We start from the raw sequence: 25,228 nt of genomic DNA, 5'->3' as shown, positions 1-25,228 counted from the left end.
AAATTAGTTAAATGTGCAAAAGATGACAGTCTGATTAAAAGCATCAAGAAAAGACCATGCCCCTTTAAGATCTATTAAAAACCACATTCTGGAAAGTTAGTGAAAGGAGTAGTTTTTACATGAGGGAGAGCTAAGCAAGAGCTTTTCATTTATAAGCGTGACAGGGAATAACTAACGGAATGAGTAACACGGGAGTGGCGAGTAACTCCCAGTTCCCACAACAGAAAACATAAACTGTCAGGTACGCTGGCTTTTCCGAGGTTGCCCTTAAATACGTTCACACTTGTGTTGATGGGAAGAACGGGGAGCAGTGAAGACAAATACGTGTCTTCCAGTGGGCCCCCCAAAGGGCAACAGGGTTATAGGGTGCAAGCCACTGCGCTGGTGGTGGCAGGGCAGACTCCCAGGCCACACAAAGCAAGCTGACCAATCTCCGCCCTCCTCCTCCGTTAATAAAGACACGCTCGGCCACGCCAGGAGGACAGCACTGAGCGGTTTTGTGACCTCCGAGAAAAAGGCGCGGGAAGTTCACCGCGCAGCTGGATCTCCACGGACCTCGGCTGTCCGCGCAGGGCCGGGCACTGCAAGGCCAGTGAGGCCTCGTCAGTGTGAGTGGGGAAGGGCAGGGACGGGCAGTGCCTAACAGTCCGTGGTCCCATAGTAAGCCTTCAGAGTAACACTAGCTCTTCACTGAAATCCTTTTAATAAATAAAGCACCTTCGTATTTTTAAAAAACTTAATTCCTGCCCCAGGAATACCCAGTGAGACAGGTTGGTGACATGTCCCAGTATTGGGGCTGATGCTAACTCTGCTGCTGTCTCAGGTGTGGAATGATTTACGAGACGACTTCCCAGGTGGGGACTGAGGACATGGGATAGGACGGCCTCCTTACTGCGCACAGGCCGTGTCCATCTGGAAGAACGCCGGGTCCAGGAACAAGTCCAGCACCTCCTTCTTCCAGGCCCGCTTCGTGTAGGCGTAGCCGCTCAGAGAGCTCAGCAGCTGGGCGCCCGCCCGGAAGCTGGGCATGTTGTAGGCACTAAATGGGGCGGCAGGGGAGGGTGAAGGTCAGGGGCTGCCCAGGCAAGCCACCGGCTGCATTTCCCAGAACCTGCGGTCCTGCACAGGCGGAGGGCGCAGGCGCGGCACCTGTGGTTGCGCAGGTACGGGAACACGTAGTAGAGCAGGCGGGAGACCAGCGGCACGGCTTTCTCCTTCTCGTCGCTGCGGTAGACCATGTCCAGGAGCGACGCCAGGGCCTGGAGCGGGTTGGAGAGCAGAGAAACCTTCTGAACCGAGGGGGGGGGCAAGAAGGTAGTCCTCAAGGTGTAAACAGCCTAACACAGTGATGGCGAACCTATGACCGCGTGTCAGAGGTGACACACGAACTCATTTTTTGGTTGATTTTTCTTTGTTAAATGGCATTTAAATATATAAAATAAATATCAAAAATATAAATCTTTGTTTTACTATGGTTGCAAATATCAAAAAATTTCTCTATGTGACACGGCACCAGAGTTAAGTGAGGGTTTTTCAAAATGCTGACACGCCGAGCTCACAAGGTTCGCCATCACTGGCCTAACAGGAACCTCCCGGTGCAGCTGGAGGCCGAGACCAAGGAGCCCACCTGGGACGCGCAGCCCACACACCCTGGCACCTGAGAAGACATCTTCCCAAAGGTTCAGGATGCAATCACTTCCGTAGGGATGACGGTCAGGCATGTGCTTACCTCCGCCAGCAGAGAGAGGGCCTGCACGCTGTACACCGAGGGGGCGGACGCGGACACCATGGCCGAAGCAGCGGCAGCAGCATCTGCTAACAAAGGAGCATCTGTGTGTGACCATGATGGATGGGTCGCCACTGAGCCCTCATGAACGGGAGTCATGAGCCCCCCCGCTTTCACACTGATTATGTACAGGGATGTAACGTAGGTATTCTTCTCTGTCAACACGCTCCATTTCAGCACCGAACCATCTGTCTATTTTGATCAAATACATTAGCACCAACTGTCTTCCTCCGCATGCCCAGTCTCGGCATCATTCTTGGAACTTCCACCTTCCTTTGGATGATGTACTGAACACCCTGGCCTCTGACCCCTTGACATTTTCTCTTCCAAAAATCTTTTACTCTGCTCAGCCAGCCATCATACCCTTGGCCTCACAATTTCCAAAAACTCCATTCCCAGCATCTTGATAGGACCATTTTGCTTGTTTGTTTTTTTTTTTTTTTAAATATATTTTATTGATTTTTTACAGAGAGGAGGGGAGAGAGATGCCGGGAGCCGGTCCATCCTTGCTGTTTCAAGGGACCTGGCATATATGGCATACGGTTCTTAATATGTTTGCTCATCTTCTTGGCGCTGTGTTTTAACCAAGGTCACCTCTCCGAGAAAGGTTGAATCCCAGGTAGGGATTTTCCCCTGAAGTTAGGGAGGGAATAAAACCCCTCAACTAAGTGCCAGGCGGGTAATTAATCCCTTTAACTACGAACAATCATGCTTAAACTACATAATCTTTTCTCCCTGGAATGGAGATAAGAAACGCCCTAACCTTTGTAATAGAGATTGATAGGATTGAATCAACTGGTATAAATACAGTTGTAACAAGACAGAAACACTCAGAGCTTAGAAGAGAATTCAGAAGACAGAACCTACACGGAGCCTGGAGACAGAAGAACTTCGCTGGAGAGAGCATGCCGGAGGATCCTGGAGAGGGACTGGCCTCGGAGCCTAGAGACAGAGCCTAGCGGGAGAACATGGCAAGGGATCCTGGACTGAACCTGACTACAGAGATTGGCAGGAGAACCTGACTGAAACCTGGACACTGAACCTGACTGGAGAGCCTGGACAGAACCTGGCTGGAGAACCTAGCGAGGGAACATGGCTACAGAACCTCGCTGGAGATTCGAAGCAGAACCTCTCTGGAGATCCGGGCTAGAGATCCTGGCTAGGCTGCTGATCAACTGAACGCTGTCTCCATGTCATTCCTTCTTCGCCGATTCCGTCCACACCTTTGGGGACCCCTGGACCTGCTGGGGTTGGACCCCGGCAGAGAGATAGTTAGAAACATCGATGAGAGAGAAACATCGATCAGCTGCCTCCTGCACATCTCCTACTGGGGATATGCCCGCAACCCAGGTACATGCCCTTGACCGGAATCGAACCTGGGACCCTTCAGTCCGCAGGCCGACACTCTATCCACTGAGCCAAACCGGTTTCGGCTTGCTTGTTTGTTTGTTTTTGTTAATCCGCACCTGAGGAAATTTTTCCCATTTTTTTTAGAGTGGGAGAGAGAGAAACATCGATGTGAGACAGACTGCCTGCCTCTTGTACGTGCCCTGACTGGGCCAGGGATCGAACCTACAACCCAGGTACATGCCCTTGATTGGAAATCGAACCCACAGCCCTTTGGTGGGAGAGCCAACGCACTCACCACTAAGCCACACAGGCCAGATCGAACCATGTCTTTTTATCTTTCCTGCTCACATACTCCTGGAACCCTGCTCTGGCAAATCCTGCTCAGGCCTCCAACCCCTGAGTCTACCACCCTAACTGCCCAGCAGCTCCTCCAGGACTTCACTGCTCTACCTCCCCCACTACGCCCCATGGTCTAGCGTTGACCTCGCAAACATCCTTAACTCTCTTGCTTCTCTCCCCTCTGAAGTTCCACCTGGAGAAACACAACGCTGGCTAGGTAGCCTAGGTAGTTCTGTGTAGCTAAATGCTCTGAAACGATCCTGCTTTATTTCATGGGCATGAAACTCAAAAGACCCGATGCTACCAGGTAATCCCGCCACATGCTCTGTGGCACATGCTGCTTTCCACTTTGCGACACAATTCTTCCACATGCTCCCCCCATAGCCCTCACCACCCTCCCTCCTCAGCTGACAACCTCCCTTCATACATCATTGAGAAGACACCTATGTTGAGTCAACCTTTGATTATCATCTTCCGCGCCCCCACACGAGTGCAGACCCCGCCACTTTGTTTGCTGTGGTGCCAGTGTCCAGGACACAGCGCGTGGCACATACCAGACACATGCCTACACATGAGGACCTGCACGCCCACGGCACGCACAAAATCTTTCAGGAGAAAATCACGCCACTTCGAAGCCCCAGTCTGCTTCCTGAGTTACAGGGCTGATGTGTAAACTGGGTTTGCCTCCAAGCACTCCGATTTCTGGTACTCTATACTTTGCAAATTAAGTCTTACTGAAAAGCTCAAGGTTCACCTCAAGCTTTAGAAAGCTATGATTTCTAAAATACATAAATAAAATCGGGCAATTACTACAGTATTGTCTTGAGGTTAAAGTTCATTATTGCACCAAAGCCAGGCCCAATCCCGCCACTGGACACAGCTGAGTGGTGGAGACGCAGGTCACTCTCTAACCTTACACACGGCAGAAACCTGAGGACAAATCAGCCAGGGGATACACGGGCTCTTTTCCTCGAGAAGAGCCACCAGCACTGCTGCGAAGGCATGATTGCTCGTTTACATCAGCCAGTGATGGGATCCCAGGTACAGTATCTCGTGCAAACCACGAAATAGCTGTCAGACGAACATGGCAGGACAGATGGGCGGTGGCACCACTGTGTCCAGCACACGCCCTCCCTCCTCCTGGGAGCAGAACCTGCTTTCGGGCGGGAGCCCAGTTCTCGAGGCGCCATGCACCAATTCCCCCCTCCCCGCGCCCCCCCTCCCCCCCCCCGGCTCTGTCAGCCTCACAGGACTTGACTAACCTCATCTGGGCACCGCGCCTGCCGTACCTAAAACAGGTATCAAACCTGGCTTTTCACTTGAGGCAAACAGTTTTGTGCTGTTTTTGGATTTCTGATACGTATACTTGTCTAGTGGTCTTTAGGGCCTTGGCAATTGACAAGCTGCACTACTGCATTTAATTCAGACTCTTCTAGAACGTCTGGCTGACCGGTGGGCCTGCAGCAGACGATGAGTCTCCCGACCATTTTCCTAGGCGGCTTTAAGTAGGAATAAGGCTGGGTGTGCCTAGTCTATGTGACCTCCCTTTTCAAGTCTTCACATGCAGACAATGATGAAACACGAGGGCCCTGAGAGGCAAGGGTGTGTAAGCCAGAAATGAAATACACAAAGTCACCTGCCTGACAACAGTTTGCTGGTTTACTGTTTCCACAGTCCCTCCCCGCCACCCACCCCCAAACCCTACTTCCTATGTTTTCTAATCCCATAAAGATTTCTATCACTGAGTCTTGGGAAGATCCTTCCTGGACCCACGCAGGCTCAGTGGGGGGTTAACAGTCACCAGGACACTGTTAGTGTCATCTGCTGTTCGTTACACATCCGACTTGTGCTGTGAGGAGTGAAAGCAGAGTTTACTTTTAAGGAAAAACTAGACCCGCCAGCGGGCAGCGGGCACCACTTTCTGACCTTCTACACCTACCGCACACATCCTCCTCGGCGTCTGAGTCCTCCAGGGCGATCTGAGGCTGCGCCTTCACCTCCAGGTTTCTGCTCAGCCAGCTGGTTTGTTCTAGGGAAGAGCCAGCAATGTTCGCCACGGCGTCCAGGATTTTTTGAGTGACTTCCTGGGAGGAATCGGGAGACAGAGGAAAGGAAATTCATTATGAAAAAGAATCTAAGAGCCCGAAAGAGCATTATCCAGTAGAAATACAACGCAGCCACCACTGTGAGCGCGTGGGTAAGATTACATTTTCAGGGGTCGCATTAAAAGGGAGTTGAAAGAAACAAGTTGGTAATGCTGAACCAACATGTCCAAAACCTTCCCAACGTGTAATCAGTACAGAATTACTGATGGCAGTTTACATTCTTTTTGGGACTGTCTTTGACAGCGGTGTGATTTCACACTTACAGCACCAACTCAGAGGGACCACCTCTCAAGGGCTCAAAGGCCACACGTGGCAGTGACTATGGCACTGGCCGACGGAGCTAAAACAGCGTAAACATAATGTCATAGCTGCACAGAGCATCCAGCGGATTGCTTTTCTTTAGAACCATGGGTTCTTGCTAGAGATGCACCTTTCAACAATAACACAAGGAACAAGATTAAAGAAGTTCAGTGGACACGACGGGGGTGGGAGGAGGAGGCATCCAGGTCAGTATGGTCAGCGAAGCGCCTGCTCAGGTGGCTGGGCTCACGGGACAGGACCCTGGCAGGTTTCTCGGGCCAGTGTCACCGAGCGTCGCCACTGAAGCGCGGCTGTGGGTCCTTGATACCTGAGGACTGCACAGCCCTGACGCCACTGTGAGCCCGGCAGTTGTGTTTGCATGACGGGAGAGCATGCCTGCCCTCCTGCCTGCCTGCCTGGCAGGGGGCGAGGAGGGTGCACGAGGCCAAAGCTCTGAAGGGGGAGGGGCTGGCTCCAGGTCAGGGGCCTGCACGCTCATGATGATGCTTCTCCACAGGTGGAAGCCAAAGGAGCCACCTGGGCCTCCAACCAATGCTTTACTGCACCTTATGCGGCAGCGGTTCAGAATGGGGCCTGCAGAAACATTCACACATGCCTGGGATCCGAACCATCAGCAAGAACAGCACCAAAGCCGCAAACATACACCCTAGCTGTCCTGGCCGGGGAGCTCAGTTGGTTAGAGTGTCCTCAGGGATGCCAAGGTTGTGGGGTGGATCCCCAGTCAGGGCACGTACACGAATCAACCAATGAATGCATCAATAGCTGGAACAACAAACTAGTGCTTCTGTTTCTCTCTTTTTTTCTCTCTCTCTCAAATCAATAGATAAAAATTAAAAAACTAAATAACAACCAAACAAAACCCACATATACCCTAGCTTACATCAAAGCCTTTGACTAAAAAAGCCCTTTAAAAGTACCTATACTGGCCCTAGCTGGTTTGACTCAGTGGCTAGAGTGTTGGCCTACAAACTGAAGGGTCCCGGGTTCAATTCTGGTCAAGGGCACGTACCTCAGGCTCCAGCCCTAATTGGGGGCATGTGGGAGGCAATCAATAGATGTCTCTCTCACATTGGTGTTTCTCTCTATGTCTCTCCCTCTTGCATCCACTCTCTCTAAAAATCAATGGAAAAAGTATCTTTGAGTGAGGATTAAAAGTCCCTATACTGGCTGAAAAATAGTGATTTTCTAACTCCATCATTATGTCTGCTTATAGTTGCATTGCACTCTAAAGAGAGTTTTACCTTAATTTTCAGCATTTTGAAATTCCCTGTGATTATGTGTTGCTTTAATTGGGTTTAGGGGGTTGGAGGAGAGAAAGTGTTTAAGGAAAAAAATCCATGCATAGAGATAGACTTTTTATTGCAATCATGCTTCAGGCGAGTTCCACTTGCACCTGCGCAGTGGGAGAGGGCAGCTAGCACCTTCCCCGGCAGGTGCTCAAGCTAAACCCGGAACCTCCACAGGGAGGTCAAGCCCTCTGAAGGCAAAAGGAGGAAGTGAGGCCTGAGCACAGGTGCAGATCCAGGTCCGATTCTGCCCAGTGCTGATTCTCTACAACGCACCCTCAAAGGATGCACAGCCCTTGGGGAAGGTAGCAGCCCGCCACTCCCCACACAGACCTGCAGGTCCCTCTGATCCTTCCTGCTCTCCAGGCTGGGCGTGCGTGTCACAAAGTCGTTGAGCATGCTGTGGGGAGACAGTCAGCGTCAGGCCGGGAATGTGCAGGCATCACCCTCCCAGCAGAACCCGCGGGGATGTGAAGGCTGGACACGCACCTGAGAAGCAGGAAGTACCCCGGGGGGGCCAGGTTCAGCTGCGCAGACTCCCTCAGCACGCCCAGCAGCGAGGGGAAGTTCTCCTGCAAGGTTGTCGCTGGGAGCCTACATCCAAACACAGGAAAGAAACGGGCCATGAGCAAGTCAAAACCAAACGCTCTCACAAGCAGACTTTCGGTCCAGACGGTCAGAAAGCGGGGGAAGGAAGCATAGCTGACTGATCTGTTCCTTCTTTTTTCGGTGACAACAGACACATGCGCCAGGCCTCCCCTAAGGCTTTGTTGCCAGTGTGTTTAGCACACAGCACACGGGTTTTATAATGTCAGCTGAGATCTTGCAGGAGGAAGAGGAGGGCCCAGGGCATTCCCACGCCTCGGGAAGGAGTCAGGACCGCACCGAGGCATTTCCTGCGCTAAGTAAGGCTCCGGTCGTGAAGCCGAGAGGCGCAGTTGTCATCTGCAAGCTCTGTAGGAGGAGAAGGGGGTGGGGGGCTGCACTACCTTTGGATGAAAACATAGCAGAACTGCAGCACAGGGACGTCCACAAGCGGCGACTTCTGAAAGGTAAAGCGAAACCCGTTACCCAAGTTGGTGGGAAGGGAATTCAAACAGAGGAGCGGACTCTGCACCCTAAGGAAGCAGGGGTGAGCCAGAGTCTTTAAACAGAGTAACAGCCGTGAAAGCATCCCCCACGTGCAACACAAATAAAGGCATCCCACGAGGTCCTAACCACCAGTGCCGCTAGCACACTTGCAGGGAGCCCTTCTCTGTGACCTGCTTTCTGTTCAGCTCTTAGCAAGCACGCAGGGAAAGTGGACATTACCACTGACCCTCCCCAGACAGAGAGCTGGGGGCTGGGGCCGACCCTTCTGAACACCTGGGACTAGCGACCGACAAGGGAAATGAAAACTTCTTCTCGTTCTCAGCTCAAGGACCCCCCTCAGAGTCAGCCCAGGCAACTTTCCCAAATCTCCAGTGGCTGGAGTCACTCAGGCAGTGGTTTCCTCCAGGCTTGGGAACAGCTCTGTGTAGAAATTACAGAGTTGAGCTAATTAACCGACTAACCACAAAACGTTAAGTTTGTCCTTTGAGCAGCCAAAAACCAGCCGGGCAGTTACAATCCAGTGCTGTTGTTTTTGGGCCTGGAGGCAGAAGTTGCAAAAACTTGCAGAAATTCAAGTAGCGGGAGGGAAGCACACCTACGCATGCCTCCTCCGTCTGTACAAAGGCTGTCGCGGAGCCTGCCAGCGCGCCCGCCTGTGACGCCATCCACAGGACAGCCCGCCAGCGCGGAAAGTCTACTCCAGACGCCGAGACCCGCTCAGTCACCATGCAGATCCAGCAGGAACCCACGGCCCTCCACCCGCTGCGCTCCTCCAGGGCCAACTTACTCCACATTTATGAGCCACAGTGAAAGGTAACAAGATGCCAGACACTCATGGGAGCCCCCGACCTCCGACAGACAAGCGCCGTGGAGTCCCACAGCCAGCGCTTGCTCACCATCCCGAGTGATGACCTCAATATCTAAAGGCAATATTCCTTGCTCTAACCGGTTTGGCTCAGTGGATAGAGCATCGGCCTGTGGACTCAAGGGTCCCGGGTTCGATTCCGGTCATGTACCTTGGTTGCGGGCACATCCCCAGTGGGGAGTGTGCAGGAGGCAGCTGATTGATGTTTCTCTCTCATCGATGTTTCTGACTCTCTATCCCTCTCCCTTCCTCTCTGCAAAAAATCAATAAAATATATTAAAAAGAAATAAAGGCAATATTCCTTTTTTTTCCTTATAAAAATATCTATTGTGGTAAATATACATAAAATTTACCATCTTTGCCATATTTTAAGTGTCACAGTTCAGTGGTTTCAGTATGTACACATTTTGGGGCAACCATCACCACCATCCATCTGGAACTATTTCATCTTCCCGAAATGGAACAACAACCAGGTTACCTTTGCACAAATCAACTGAGCTCAGCTCTCTCACCTATCACTGTGGTTACTAAATAAAATCGGTCTTTACCACCTTTAACTAGTGTCTGGCTTTATCTGTGATGTGCTTCAGGCTGCAAATTCCTTGAAGCAGGTGCCACTGCCTCTTAGGAAAGGTGTCCTGATTGGAACCAGTCCTGGGCAGGCGCCTGCAGCAGGGAGCAAGGACCGAAGGTGGTCCCTGGCCGTGTTCCGTCTCCCACCTTCACACAGCACACCGAAGCCTACGGGGCACAGCTCACCCATCTCCCCAAAGCCCAGTTAGAGCACCTGCATTTTACACCCCCAATTCCTAGTTGCTCTTGTGACCTGTTTTCCTCCCAAATACATCTATAAGACATGGCATTAGGAGAATGGCCCGCGTTCATGGGGAGGCCCCCCAGGCTCCTGACCTGGTCCCCCCGGATCTGCGGCCTCCTCACCACCTCCTTCACCAGGTGCAGCACCGTGTCTGTCTGCAGGGTGCTGAGTGCACACATCAGGTCGACGAGGGTGAGCTGGAACGCGCTTGCCACAGGGACTATCTAGCAAGAAAAAAACAGAGAAGACAAAAGTAAGAGTGATGCACTAAGTATTCTGTAAGAGTTGCCCTGGAGAAAGAGATTTCTTTTAATCTTTTAAGTATTTAAAGGAAAACTGGGTCAGGACTATTGGTGGGAATAAAGAGAGAGTTAAGCATTTAATCACAACGTAACCAGTATCTGATACAAATTAGGACCAAAAGGTGAATTTGATGACAGGGGAGTGAGACTGGTATGTTCAAGCTTAGAAAGCATTTTAGAACAGAAACACATAATGTGAAGGAAACAGGCTAGCATATGACCCAGACAAGCCTGGCCGGTGTGGTTCAGTGGTTGAGTCGATCCAGGCAGCAAGAGGTCACCCGATTGATTCCCAGTCAAGGCACATGCCCGGGTTGCAGGCACCATCCCCAGCAGGGGGCGTGAAGGAGTTGGCCAATAGATGTTGATGTTTCCCTCTCATCGATGTTTCTATCTCTCTCCCTCTCCTTCCTCTCTCTCTAAAAATCAACTAAAAAACACACGTATTTTTTAAAAAAGACATGGCCCTCTAGATCCAAAGGCAGGAAGAAAACCCGGTAAATCAGGTTCCACTGTTGGCCTTGGCAGGAAGCCCTGATGTGGGAAGTGCACGATGATGCTAGAAGTCTGCACTCCATGGTATGTGCACTTGGAAGTATCAGGTTAATCACCAGGGAAGGACCGCACAGGTGCAAAGCCATGTGCCTGTGCTGAGCCGCCAGCCACCCTCACCTCCCCAGGGAGCAGGAGCCCACCCTGGGCACTGAGAGAGTGTCCGGGATGGGAAGACCCTCTGAGGGAGGGACAAGGTAGGACCCTGGATGGTCAAGAGCCGGAGAGAAGGAAGAGGGCTGCTGGTTTTGCAGAGACAGGTAAACTGAGCCCTGGAGGATCTCCGGATGGACCAGTCAGCAGGTAAAGAATGGATGACATGCAAACTCCAGTTTGGGCCCAGAAATGTGATGATGTAGATCTTCCTTACCAACACGGACAAGAATTATTTCCATAAACTAAAAAGCCTGACATTAACTACGGACTTGGGGCAGGAAGGATGTGTCACTGGGGAATGCTGACAGTGGGGAGGCCGCCTATGGGAAGGGAGTATATGGGAACTCTCTGTACCTTCCTCTCATTTTGTTGTGAATCTAAAACTGCCCTAAAATAAAACCTTTAAAAAAATGATTTAGCCCTGGTTGAATAGTTCAGCTGGTCAGAGTGTTGTCCCAATAGGTCACGACTGCAGGTTTGATCCCTGGTCAAGGTACATATAAGAATCAACCAATGAATGCATGAATAAGTAGAAAAACAAATTGATGTTTCTCTCTCTCAAAATCAATCAATTAAAAAAATTTTTTAGTGATTTGAAAAAAAAGCTGTAAGATGCTATCACAACCAGGGAAGGGCGGCAGGGGTCTTCACAGGTAGGGCACTGGCCCTTCCTTAGCCAGGTGGTGGGCTCATAGCAGGTGCTTATCCTCTGAAATGTACGTTACAGACACTGCTGCATGCATGCTGCTGGGTACAGAATTGAAACGGTTAAACAGCAGTCCTACACACTCACTACAGAGAGAGCAGAGCACGCTGGGAGAGCTCCCGCCCCAGCCGCCCAGCACACGGCTGTACTGAGGCTCAGCTGCATTGTCTCTTCCATTTAAAAGGGTGCAACTGCTTCAGGATTTTCCCATGTCGGCCTCTGACGTCATCTTGGATGACAACGACTTGGTATTTCTGTCCGGGTGAGCTCAGTGACGGCTGGGACTTGTTAGCTCACCTTCACCTTACTGTGCCGCTTCACTCTCTTCCTGCTCCACACCGCCGCCACGGCGGCCGTCAGCTGCACTCCGAGGTGGGCCGTCAAGGGGTTCAAGAAGTCTAAAATTTTTTGGCGTATGGTCTGAAAATAAAAAACCAGTCATGGCAGAGTGGTGTCAGGGCCCTGCTGTTCCTGATACTTGACCAGCACAGCCATAAACCCTGGAGCAGGGCCATGCCAGTGGGGTCAGCGCCCCCAGCACCGTGGGGACAGGAATCCGAGCTCCTGGGGGGCCTGGATGTGCAGTGGCTGCAGATGTGGGTGGGCAGACAGAGGCCTGGCTGAGCGGAGCAGGGAGAGATTAGGAGGCGAGGACCGCCACCACAGCCATGAGCAGGGTGGGGGCTGGAAGGAAGCCACCCCGTGCTTTGCAGAGAGTGACAAAGGGGAGACCGGGCAGTGGAGGGAGCCCTGTCCCCATCCGAATCCCCAGCCTCTGCCCATCTCAATCAGCCCAGGCGGGGCTTACATCCATGAGGAAAGATATTTTCATTTTCTAGAAATAGGTACCCCTGAAATAATTTTATTAATCAACTGAAAATAAGCTTGCAACAGGGCCCTGGACAACATCACTCACCCCTCTCCTTTCATGACATGGATTTTTGGGCGTGTGCGGGAGGCAACCAATTGATGTGTCTCTCTCTTATCTCTCTCTCTCTCTCTCTCTCTCTCTCAAAATCAATGGAAAAATATCCTCAGGTGAGGATTAACAAAACAAAAAGAAAAATTACTCATAACAAACAAACTGGAGATTTCTACTCCCAACTTCCTTTTAACGTGGGTTTCACGGAGCACGTATGTTTGATTATTTGTGTATGTATCCCATGTGTCTTTATTTTTTGGGGACAATGAAGACAAAGCAAGTAACAAAACGGCGGAGGAAGATCTCTCACCTTGGTGGTCCTAAAATAAACGGAAGAGGACCCCTTCATGGCTCCCAGAAGGTCCACGGGCCTCCTCTGTGCCTCCTCCTTCCTGAGCACGTCCCAGAGAAGGGCCATGGTGTTCACGACGCGAGGCAGCTCCTCCAGAATGGCGTTCTTGGCGTTTTTCAGGCTGGTGGGGTCACTCACAGCCGCGGCCTGGAAGTGGAAATGGGCGCGGGAGGCTTGGCTGCACTGGAGCAGCGCTCCCTCTCCCCGAGGACGGGCCAGGGCCGGGGGCCCCAGGACGGCAGCCGCTTCCCAGCAGGTCCCCGGTGCGCTGGTCTGGAAGGGCGCTCCCCGGTGCCTCTGACCCAGGGCCTCCTTTGGAAGGGGCGTGCGTCCGAGAGGCACGTCACAGACGCTCTCCATCATTCAACCCCAGCCTTGGCTGCATTCTCAAATTCACTGCCCAATAGGGCAGAGTAGTAACAGCTCAACTGTCTCCCAACACAGACTGCATGAACACCACAGGGCGAGTAAAAGGCTCGTGGGAAAAAGTGAATATAAGCCTAAAACGGAGCAAGTGGCTTTACATTTTATCTCAACTGACTTTCCGGATGAAACAATGGGCCAGGATGGAAGGAGTGGCCAGGAGAACAAAACCACAAACACGTGCACACCCGCTTGCATTACTGACATAGATGTGCATACACATTTGCATTACTTGCATACAAACATTTCTTATTGGAAACAGTCATAACCCAGACAAAACAATATTATGAAAATTGCCTCCAACTCAGAAAAAAAAACAACTTACCTTTTTATTTTGGTTGGGTTGTTCCAAAAGACAAAAATGACTGATGGTTGTCAGACCTTCCAGAAGGGTGAGTGGGTAATCCGGAGCGATGTTTTCCCTCTTGGCGGTGATGCTTTGGTGGAGAAACGAGAAGGTGGTTTTGAGGAATTTTAAGAATGAGGCTCTAAAGATGTTTAATCCTACATACACACATAGGAACCAGAGAGCTATCACTATCTTAAACAAACTTGGACTTGCGTAATGAAATATTGTTACAATATTGGTAGCATCTTTTGTGCTATTTTAGACTCATGCAGTCACTTTAAAAAATGTTTTTAGATGTTTTAGAATTTCTTTGAAGGCGATTCCATTTTTATTTGTTTTGCAAAACTAACAGTGTGACTGACTTGTCCTGCAGCACTGAGCCAGCCTGGGTAGCTGTGTGGAATTAAAAATAGAGGATCTGGCCCGGACAGTGTTGCTCAGTGGTTGAGCATTGACCTACGCACCAGGAGGTCACCAGTTTGATACGTGGTCAGGGTACATGCCTAGGTTGTAGGCTTGAACCCCAGTGTGTGTGTGTGTGGGGGGGTGCAGGAGGCAGCCTATCAATGCTGATGCATCGATGTTTCTCTCTCCCTCCCTCTTCCTTTCTCTCTCTAAAAAAATCAACAAAAAGATATTTTAAAAAAATAGCTGAACTGGACAGTTAGTTCCTTGTCACCCTCCTGACAATGCTAAACAGGCTTCTGATTCAAAGCACCCTCCAGCTGGCTTCTCCGGCAAATCAGCCACTCATTGCAAACCTGTCACTAATGCAGTAATAATCCATCCAGGGGTCGCCATACCTGGCAGAGAGCTTCACTGATTCGCTTTCATACTGTTTGACCAGCTCGTCCAAGTTTTTACAAATCTGGACAATGAAGGGTGTCACTGTCCAGCCCAGGGACTTTCCGAAGTACGGCAAGGACTGCGTGACCAAGCTCACCCAGGCCGGGTGCATGCCGTAGCCATAGGCCGGCTGCAGGCCCCTCACCACGGCAGACACCAGCAGCCCCTGGGAGGTGAGGGGGTGCGGCTGCACGTACTGCATGGCGCCGATGGCCTGCTGGAAGTCCAGGGCCCGCCGCCACTCCCGCGACAGGTCTGGCTGGTGCTCAGCCTCCTCGTGGGCCTGGCCCAGGTGATGCTCCAAGACGATCAGCACCTGCAGGAGCTTCAGCAGCTCGATCTGCAGCGGGTGCTCACTCCAGATCTGGTCCTGGCCCAAGTTGATGAGCTGCTCCTCGAAGAGGCAGTCTTCCCGCGGGGCCCGGCCTCGCTCCGTGGTGGCCAGGCTGTAGCGCTTCTGGCTGGTGTACATGGAGGCCGACAGGGACAGCAGGACGAACTCCTGCACCTTGCACCTCTGCAGCAGGCTGCGGATGAACTCCACGCTCTTCCCTTCCGTGCACTTGGCCACAGCGACCAGCTGCGTCATGATCCTAATCAAAACCTCCACGCTTTTGACCTGGACATCCCGGTTGCCAAGCAGGTCTCGGTGGGAGATCTTTAGGTAACAAGGGTAGTAGCTGCGCAGGAAACTCAGGCACAGGTAGGTGAGGAGCTCGATCAGCAGGGAGTGGGGGCACACGTTGGGGGACTGGGTCTGGAGTTTGCCATAGAAGCTTTGGCCCACGAGGGCCTCCTGGTGGCGCGCCAGGAGGTTGGAGATGAGGTTGAGGTGCGCGGTGGAGCTGGTGTCCATGCTGGTCCGGGACACGGCCTCGATGAACTCCTTGGGGTTGGTTTTGAGCACGGCCTCCAACACGGAGAAGGCGTAGAGGACCCGCCGGGAGTCGTAGGGCTGCAGGTAGAGCAGGATGTGCTTGAACAAGGCCTCGATCATCTCCTGCCGCTCCCGCTGCTGCTTCTGCAGCCGGGACGTGGTGAGGGCCTGGAGCTCCGCGTCGGCCTCCTCGTCACTGGAGAAGGACTCGGAGGCCTGGGTCCTGTCCGAGTCCACACGCGCCAAGCTTAACTTGGCACTGGACTTGAAACTCTCCGCCAGGAAGGCTGCGGGCCGGGGGTAAGCCCTGCCGCCCGTGGGGATGGGCGCACAGCAGCCCTCTTCGTTGCTCAGCTCCTGTGGGTCGTGGGAGGGGGAGGACAAGGAGGACGTGTTCTCGCTGTCTGTGTGGACGGAGCTCGTGTCTGCGGACTCGGTGTGCTCGCTGCTGTCGGGAGCATCTCGGGCCGTTCTGTCCAGAAGGTCCGTGTAGTAGGGAAGGTCTTCCTCGCTCAGCTGGCTTCCCGGTGAGCACTTCTCTGGCTCCTTCTCCACCTCGGCCCAGATGGCCTCACGGTCCACGGTGGTGAACTGGTTCAGAGGCACGCCTTCCTCCGAGCTGCCCTCGGGCACGCCACATGCCTCTTTGAAAGAGGTTTTCTTCCTGTTAAACCAACGATGCAAGTCTTCTGAAAATCACAAGATGACAAGCGACTTCAGAACAGAAGGGTGAGCTATGATATGTTCATTCTAGAGCAGTGGTTCTCAACCTTCCTAACGCCGCGACCCTTTAATACAGTTCCTCATGGTGTGGTGACCACAATTTCATTGTTACAAATTGAACATAGTTAAAGCATAGTGATGAATCACAAAAACAATATGTAACTACATATGTGTTTTCCGATGGTCTTAGGCGACCCCTGTGAAAGGGTTGTTCGACCCCCAAAGGCGTCGTGACCCACAGGTTGAGAACCGCTGTTCTAGAGTGATCTTTGTCTTAAAGCCAGACAAAAAGATTACTATTAATAAAATTTCCCCCAAAAAATAAATAAAATAAAAAATAAAATTCCCCCATGAAACTACAGCACCAGAGCCTAGATTATATGATGGACAAAAGGCAGACAAGTAAAGTGAACAGTAAACTGTTCGAGCAATCAGCCTGGCTGGTTGTGGCTCAGTAGTTGAACATCAACCTATGAACCAGGAGGATCAATTCCCGGCCAGGGCACATGCCTGGGTTGCAGGCTCGATCCCCACACGTTTACAAAGTACCTTCACACCGTTTGAATCTGGCAAAATCACAAAGTGGGTCTAAGGGCCTTAACTGTCACGGCGGGCAGCAGGGTCAACGCCCTTCCACCCTCCCTGGCCCAGGCACCCTGGGGACACGGCTGGCCCGGCTGCCTGGCATGGGGAGCTCACCCGCCGAGTTCTCCTGCTTGAGGCAGTGAATGGAAGTCCGCTGGGTTTTGGGCTGGAGCAGCAGCAGGAGCAAGGGCTCGAGGATGCGTGCCACGTCCCCGAGAGACAGTGCCCGCACCAGCCAGCCCTGGGCCGCCGCGCCAATGGCACCGTCCGTGCAGGTCAGGCTGTCCAGCACCACGAACAGGGACCTGCGGGGGGACGTGCATCCTGAGGTCGGCGTGCAGCACCATGTGCGGGACACCCCCAGGGAGCTCACCCACGCTGGGCTGTGGGCCCCAGCAAACGAGGACCTGGCATTTAAACACTGGCTTCATGCTGGAACCAGCATGGGAGCTTTTAAAGTCCAGATCCCCAGGCCTGGCTGGTGTGGCTCAGTGGTTAAGCACTGACCTAGGAACCAGGAGGTCACAGTTCAATTCCCAGTCAGGGCACATGCCCAGGTTGCAGGCTTGATCCCCAGTAGGGGAGTGCAGGGGGCAGCCAATCAATGACTCTCTCATATCACTGATGTTTCTATCATTCTCTCCCTCTCTCTTCCTCTCAGAAATCAATAAAAGTATATTAAAAATAAACAGCCCTGGCCAGTTTGGCTCAGTGGATAGAGCGTCGGCCTTCGGACTGAAGGGTCCCGGGTTCGATTCTGGTCAAGGGCATGTACCTTGGTTGCAGGCACATCCCCAGTGCGGAGTGTGCAGGAAGCAGCTGATCAATGTTTCTCTCTCATCGATGTTTCTAGCTCTCTATCCCTCTCCCTTCCTCTCTGTAAAAAAATCAATAAAATATATTTAAAAATATAAAAATAAACAAACAAACGAAGTTCTGATCTCCAGGCCTCGTCCCAATAGGTTAAATCCCCAGGCAGTGCAATGAGCTGCCAGTAAGGCTGTATCTGACCCCACACCTAGAGTTTTGGAAACAAGGGAGGGGTTTTAGAAAACAATGTGGATTATAACGTACCTGCAATCAATTCACATCTTAAGCCAGTTGATGACTTTACAAGTAAATACACCCAGTGTGGCCACCACTCCAATCGAGAACTAGACCTTCTCCATTTCCCTACTCCCCCCCCCCATGGGGCACGCTCTGACAGCCCCCCCAGTGACTCGCACCGGAGTCTCCTTCCTCCTCAACCACAGCAGGGAAATCCCCACCATGTATCTATTCACATGTGTCCTGCCTGAAGCCACTTAGGGGATCCTGAGAGCGGCTGCTGTGCATCAGGAATGTGAGATCAGGTGGTCCGAGTCACGCATCTCCCTTCCCCAGCCCAGCACGCTGACCGGGAACCCTGCAAAGTGCCTTCTGCCTGCGGGTCAATGATGAGGAAGACAGCCTCACCTGTCAAAGGAGCGGTTGTGTGATGTCACTCGGCTGCCCTGGATCTCCCGAGTCAGGTGCCAGAGGACAGAAAATCTGAACAGAGCCTCCAATCTGGTTCCCTTGATTAGGAAATAAACGAGCGTGAGGAGCCTGGTTTCCCAGCAGGACACTGTTCTTAGTCGCATGAAACCCAATTGAGAAGCAAAGGACAGCTCAGGAGCAGGAGGGCAGTGCCGCAGGGGCAGGAGGTCCCTGCCTGGTGCCCACCCTGCCCCTCTCCCCTCGCTCCCTGTAACACTATGCGCTGTCAGTAAAGCACACAGTCCAGCGCGGCACTCGCCTCTGCCCAGGGCCACAGGGAGCCCTGTGGTGGCAGGGAAACAGGAGAGTGGGGCTCATGCCCTTCCCTGGGAAGTGACAGGCCCACGGCTCAGAGCACAGGACACCACTGCACTGCGAGGACAGCCAGGGCTGCGGGGCCGATGCCTCCTCTCGGCCTCCTGTGCCAGCACTTCTAGCAGCGCAGGCACCTACAGGCCCACAGGCACCTACAGGCCCACAGGCACCTAGATGTCCGCAAACACGAAGGCAGTCTGGGCAGATTTCCCTGGGGAGCCCTGAGGTGGACACAACCATGTTTTGGGGACTCCAAAGGCGACAGCTCGTGCGGCGGGAGGCCTTCTAGTCCCGATATCCCTAGCACTTCTGCTCACTAACCAGTATGTCCACCGGCCCCAGAATGACCCCCGCTGAATCCATGCAGTCTGCCCTGGGCCCGTGAGTGACAGGCTGCCCAGCAGTGGGACCCTCGCAGGAGGGAGGCTGGGGCTGCAGACTCGCCTTGTCGGGGTCCAGGAGGGCGTGGCAGATGATGTCCTCGCAGATGCTGGCCGTCGGGGCCAGGCAGTGCAGCCGGTAGAACAGCTCCACGCAGGTGACGTGGTGCTCCCGGGTCTCCTGGTTCAGCTGGTTCCACAGCACACGAGCCACCCTCTGGGACAAAGGGGACATGGTGTGAACCAGGTGTGAACAAGTCCAGTCCTGGTACCAAGGTCCTGGCTTCTGCCTACATTTGCTATGTGAGAATCCTTAACAGACAAAGAAACATCGTCAACAAACAAAACAAATCCAACCAGGAAGCCCAGCAGAAGTCACCCTGCACAGGCCATGATGCGGGCTACACGTGGAGCTTGCCACCAGCTGAGACCCTCAGCTTCAGAGAGGGGTCAGCCGGGAGCACGAACCTATGGGTCAACGAGCACAAACCAAGCCTGCCCGGCGCCGGCGCTCCAGAGACACGCCCTCAGCCACCGCTGTGAGGGCCACCCAGCACCTCCCACCCAGGGTGCGCTCTGATCGCCTTTCGGCTTCACTGCCACAAACCTGCCTGTTCCCACTGCTGTGGACAGAGCCGCGGCCGGTGTCTGGCTCCCTGCCAGGACCCAAATTGCATCCCACGTGAGTCCTCCGTCTCCCAGCCCTGACCTCAGCTCCATACACAAGCGGGGCCAGGGGCCAGCTGCAGCTCCTCCCCGAGTCCAGGGAGCACCCGCCCCAATGGGGTGCGGCTCCAAAGCAGGTGGGTCCCCACTTCCGGGAGGAGGCTATCTGAAGGCATTCTTCCAGTCATAGAGAGGACGTCTCCTAGATTATGGTGTTTTAGGGACAACTCAGATAAAAGAACGTTTTTGGTCCATCTGTTTCCATGTGACAAAGCCGTCTTCTCTGCACAGAGCACACTGATCACTGCCTGGCGCATGGCCCTGCCCAGGACTTATTTCTGACCTACGGGAATGTGGTTTCCCATGATCAAGTTACAGCTAAACTGCTGGTACTGGAAACTCACTCCAGGGCCAGACCCTATGCCAGGAGCCCACGGCGGGCACAGTCCTAATCTGGTGTCACCAGAGCAGCCACAGCCCTGGGGACAGCTTTCTGCACATGGTACGAGAGGAGGACCCAGGTCCCGCCCACCGCTCTCCTGCGGGAAATACCTGATAGAAGTCCGTTTTCTCGGCGATGGCCTTCAGGATTCCTGGCGCGATGGGAGGCACCGTCACCATCTGCAGCTTGCCGAAAAACGGGCTGTACCCAGAGCTTTTATAGCGCCTCATCTTGTCCTCGATGACAAGAGCGAGGGACTGGGAGTGGTTTATCACTTCCAGCAGCGTGGAGATGGCCACATTCTGGAGGTAGCAGTCAGTCCCACAGCAGCAAATGGTCATGAGGGATCTCAGCCACGCGGGAAAACTGGACTCGCCGGCCCCTGGAAGGAAGCCAACCATAGGGTGGGAACAAGCAAACGCACCCGAGAACGGTGCTCAGACGCGCAGCCTTTAACACCCTGTGATCGGGAGGCCTCCTGGCCTCCCCTGGTGACCTGGCTGCAGGCAGCACTCCGGCCAGAGGGTGAGAGAGACCGCGTCTGCTTTCATACACTCGTCAAATCGTTTGCCCTCGACCTCAGGGCTTTGAGATGATTCAAAATGTCTGTTTTCTTTAAAGACTTAAGATACAGTGAAATTCTTGCTTATTTTACATGAAGTAACATTCACACGTTTGGGTTCAAATTGTTTTCCCAGGGCTCTCCTGGTGGCAGGGCACATGGCATTGCCTTGAAAAGGGCAGAAACAGATGGAGGGACCAATTCTCCATCCAGGTCTGTGCCACTGGCGGCTGGCGCCAGGAGACCAAGGGTGCGGAAGTTAAGGTAATGACTTAGACAGAGAGCCCCGCCCTATATTCATTTCCACCACCTAATCACTTTGTTCCCCACCTTCCCCTCTATCCCTCCCCCGCCAACTCCCTTTGTTTAAAGTACTCTCTGCCTGCCATGGACGGAGTGAGACCTGTCCAGAGTCATGTGGAGGCCCAGCCCCTGGTGGGATGGTCTGGAGGTGGAGCCTTGGGAGGTCCCTGGGTTTGGATGAGGGCCTGAGTGCAGGGCCTTCACATGGGACATCAGAGACCCCCCCAGGATGTGAGCCCGAGTGAGACGGTGGCGGTCTGTCATCAAGGGGCGACGTCACCAGGAACCGACTATGCCGACACCCTCATCTCAGACTTCCAGCCCCAGAACTGTGAGGAGATCAAGTTCCAGTGTTTAAGCTGCTCAGTCCATGGTATTTCGTTAGGGCGCCTGAGCCCAGACACTGCCCGCTATGGCTTGAACTGTGCCCCACAAATATTCGATATTGAAGCCCTAACCCATTATATAATCATTACAGTGGGATCAGAGCTGCCTGGCCCCAACCCAATAAAGCAGGTGTCCTTAAGAGGGAGACCTGAACACAGGCGGGCACACGGGGAGAACCATGTGAAGACTGGAGCTACAATGCTGCACGGCAGAAGCGAGGGGAGACGGGGGCACAGCCTTCCCCAGAGTGCGGGGCAGCGGGCGCCGCCCACACCCGGAGCTCAGACTCTGGCCTCAGGACTGGAGAGAACACGTGTCTGTTGCTTAAGCCACTTGTTTGTGGCACTTTTTTGTGGCGGCCCTTGCGGACGAATGCATAAATCTTTAACACCAGCTCTCATGAAATAGTCTACTGGCCATCAAACACCTTCACGTGCCAGCCCTGCACGTACAACTGACTAGAAACTGCGGGAGGAAGCGCGTGTGGCCTAGTCCTCCCTGGACGACATGGTCCCTGCTCCTCTGAGACATCAACCGCCTAAGCGCCACGATCCCCGAGAGGGGCCACCTCGGGCCACCCGCTCACCGGGGGGCTGGAAGAGCGTCTCCCAGAGCCGCTCCGTCTCCTCCTCGGACAGGTAGATGGGGAAGGTGGCGCAGTCCAGCAGCAGGTGGCAGGCGGCGGCAAAGGCCTCCCTGCAGGCCTCGCTGGAGCCGCCCAGGTCAGGGACCACCTGGTCCACGGCCCAGTCTCCCTTTGTCTGGCCGGGGCTGCTGGGCAAAGGTGATGGTGCCTCCACATTTTTGGTCTTAAATGGAGACCCTCGAACCGTGAACCAGTCTGAGAGCATCTGCTTAAACTGGGGCACGCTGATGGGCCTGGCGTCCCACGAGTTCTTCCTGCCGCGGGGGCTGGGCTCTGGGCCCCGAGGCTCAGCCCCGTCCCGCTGGCCTGTGGGCTCCGCGGCCCTGCTTTCCTCTCCGGACGCCGTCAGCTGGACCCCAAAGATGTGCTTGTGCGCAAAGTTGTCAATCAGCTCTTGGAGGCAAAAGAACGTCCTCTGCATACTCCCGCCCGTCTTCCAGACGTCGTCTCTTTCCGGGGAGACTCTGGGGACCCGCAGGTGCTCCGAGAGCTCTGGCGACGACGCACTGAGCCCGATCCCGCTGTCCTCAGACTTCAGTGCAGGAAACGAAGCATCTTCATCACCTGCGATTACAGCCTTTGTGTCTAAAATTAGGTCGTTTTCACCTTTTACTGGACTCTGCAAAAAATGGAAGTTTATAATGTGCATCTTGTAAGACCAGGGGGTTCAACTATTAGCTGAATTAGGCAAACCGTAAATGTACTCTTCCTGGTTTTAAAATCAGGATTCTCTACACCAAGAGGACCCCTGTGCACCGTGTATAACCCAGTGAAGATGGCACACAGGCCGGGCAGAGGCGCTGGCCCCAGGACGGGCAGACAGACCACCATGCTCTCCAGATTATTTATTTAGATTCTTCAGCATTTAAAAAAACGTAGTTAATGCAATGCCCCAACCGGTTTGGCTCAGTGGATAGAGCGTCGGCCTGTGGACTCAAGGGTCCTAGGTTCGATTCCAGTCAAGGGCATGTACCTTGGTTGCAGGCACATCCCCAGTAGGGGGTGTGCAGGAGGCAGCCGATCAACGTTTCTCTCTCATCGATGTTTCTAACTCTCTATCCCTCTCCCTTCCTCTTGGTAAAAAAATCAAAATATGTTTTTTTAAAAAAAGTAGTTAAAAACAGTTTGACAGATTTAAAAATATGAATGATGAAACTGGGCTGAGGGTAAAATAAAGACATGAAGAAATAAAATAAGAGGAGAAAGCTAGAATAAAGTTTTCATAAACACGTACACATAACACATAAAAACACATCCACACATATGTATGTGTATAGTAAGTCCTCACTTAATGTCAATACATTTTGCAACTTTAAACAAAATGACGTAAAAATAAAGCGATTTATCAGAGACTAACTGATGTAAACAGGAGTCAAGTTCCCATGGCATCTCACTGTTACAACAAAATGATGCCGTTCAAAGACCTGCTGTGTTTGTGTGGCTTTTCCAGAGGAATGAAACGTCAACCTTCAATGAACCAACCCCTTTTCTTACACTGTTACTTAGGTAATACTACATTAAGTTTAAAATTCCTCAGCATATAACCTATGGTGCTTTCTAGGGAAGACTGAAATTTGTAGACTGCACATACTTAAATTTATATCTTAAGTCATTTTTAGAACATTTTTCTCCAACAGCTAGAGCAGAGCCTCTGCCCCAGTTTAAGCAGATGATCTGCCATAACTTTTGGGGAAAATAAGGACTAACTTTGCAACCGAGGCGGCAGTCGGTACTTAGTCTGTGGGCTGAGACTCCAGTCCCTCACACAGCTCATCCTGTGGGCAAGGGGCGGGGGTTACCATCGTGCTAAGAACTTCCACAGAGTGAGGATCTGAGAAGCGTATTGTAGATGTTCCTTATAGATCGCCCGGTCCTACCTATGCTAACCGGCCCTGAATTACTTTCTGCTCCCAGGAAGGCACAAGCTCCTTCCGACTCAGAGGACCATTTTGGCCGCTCCTGGCACGTACCGCGTTTCCGCTCATGGCCTCTGCATCCAGGTAGGAAGGCGGCATCTGCACCTTGCTGAGCACCTTGAAACACGCCTTCAGGGCGTGCGTGAGCTCGGGCAAGCTCAAAGCCTCCACGTTCTCGGCCAGAGGCTGCACCAGGCAGGCGAGCACCTGCGGGAGGTACTGGGTCTGCACCTCAGAGTACAGCTCCTGGGAAGCAGACACGGGTTAATGAACGTGGTTCGGCTTAAATCAAGGGGAAAATGCACCTCATGACGCTTCTTAGATCCGTTTTTTCTAGAGCATACGGAAGCTTCATGTTAACTCCTAAACCAGGAAACAAAACAAAGTTTCTTTCTGATCTGGACAAATCATAGACTTCTGTCTCCTCCTTTCAAGTGGCTTTCCCCTTTCTAACAGGAAACCACTGCCACATTTATTTCTACATCGAGGCAACTAGCTTCCTTGGGGAAACTGGCCAACTACAGAAGTTTAAGTAGGAAATACATTCACTCCCACTCCTGAATACAGCATGACGCCCAGTTCACCATCGCTTACATGACGTCAGCTCAGCCCCCTTAAAGCTGGCTCCAACGTTACAACCCCTTTAAAATAAGACATAAAATGTAGCAGGTTTGTTAAACAGGCCAATAAGACTAATGAAAATGTCACAGAACTCTGGCCAGTGTTGCTCAGTGGTTGGAGCATCGTCCCCTACAACAAAGGGTGGCGGGTTCTACTCCCAGTCAAGGCATATACCCAGGTGGCAGGTTTGATCCCTGGTCGGGGTGTGTGCAGGAGGCAACTGATCGATGTTTCTCTTTCTCTCCCTTCCTCTCTGCAAAAATCAATGTAAGAAATAAAAATAAAAACGTAACAGCAAGCGCTGAGCCATCCCTCCCCAGCAAAGGCCCTTACCAGGGGAATGACGTCCAGCAGGAACACGAGGAGGGTGCAGAGCTCCGAGGCCGTGGGGGCAGGGCTGACGCTCTTCTCCACAGCGGGCCTCGGCTTCGCTGGTCTACGGAAGTCCCAGGAGAGAAAAACAGATCAAGTCTTTCTAACATTTCTTTAATTTTCAATAAAACTACTTATTCTATTTCAACCATAATGAAATGTAGTTTCTGTGGTGTCAATCCTTAAGCTCTGGTGCCTAAAACTTCCTAACACAGAGAAATATCGAGAAGAGCCTTGAGCCCTAGCTGGTTTGGGTCAGTGGATAGAGCATCAGCCCTTGAACTGAAGGGTCCTGGGGTTGATTCTGGTCAAGGTCATATACCTCGGGTGCAGGCTCGATCCTCAA

At 52.7% G+C, this 25,228-nt stretch overlaps 1 protein-coding gene across 6 annotated transcripts in view; it reads right to left on the bottom strand.

Annotated features, from left to right (window-relative positions):
* DOP1B (DOP1 leucine zipper like protein B) overlaps positions 1-25,228 on the bottom strand; it is a 60,203-nt gene that overhangs the window by 8,771 nt on the left and 26,204 nt on the right. For 5 of the 6 annotated variants that reach the window (XR_009451737.1, XR_009451735.1, XR_009451736.1 and 2 more), the window contains 19 exons: positions 24,844-24,946; positions 23,944-24,135; positions 21,914-22,592; positions 20,186-20,457; positions 19,032-19,184; positions 18,210-18,310; positions 16,869-17,059; positions 14,527-16,135; positions 13,700-13,811; positions 12,910-13,098; positions 11,975-12,097; positions 10,054-10,185; positions 8,177-8,232; positions 7,677-7,781; positions 7,521-7,587; positions 5,415-5,559; positions 1,730-1,815; positions 1,150-1,259; positions 893-1,039 (listed from right to left, as the gene is read on the bottom strand). Coding sequence is in view for 3 of the 6 variants with exons in the window: in XM_059686417.1 (XP_059542400.1) it covers positions 893-1,039; positions 1,150-1,259; positions 1,730-1,815; positions 5,415-5,559; positions 7,521-7,587; positions 7,677-7,781; positions 8,177-8,232; positions 10,054-10,185; positions 11,975-12,097; positions 12,910-13,098; positions 13,700-13,811; positions 14,527-16,135; positions 16,869-17,059; positions 18,210-18,310; positions 19,032-19,184; positions 20,186-20,457; positions 21,914-22,592; positions 23,944-24,135; positions 24,844-24,946 (4,572 nt within the window). In the remaining 3 variants the exon portion in view is untranslated. The remainder of the gene's footprint in view (positions 1-892; positions 1,040-1,149; positions 1,260-1,729; positions 1,816-5,414; positions 5,560-7,520; positions 7,588-7,676; positions 7,782-8,176; positions 8,233-10,053; positions 10,186-11,974; positions 12,098-12,909; positions 13,099-13,699; positions 13,812-14,526; positions 16,136-16,868; positions 17,060-18,209; positions 18,311-19,031; positions 19,185-20,185; positions 20,458-21,913; positions 22,593-23,943; positions 24,136-24,843; positions 24,947-25,228) is intronic. The other variant, XM_059686419.1, reaches the window with a different exon arrangement.

Source organism: Myotis daubentonii, chromosome 3, assembly GCF_963259705.1.
Source record: "Myotis daubentonii chromosome 3, mMyoDau2.1, whole genome shotgun sequence".
Lineage (NCBI taxonomy): Eukaryota > Metazoa > Chordata > Mammalia > Chiroptera > Vespertilionidae > Myotis > Myotis daubentonii.
The sequence above is the reverse complement of the archived record's forward strand: the minus strand, read 5'-3'. Positions and strand labels throughout refer to the sequence as shown.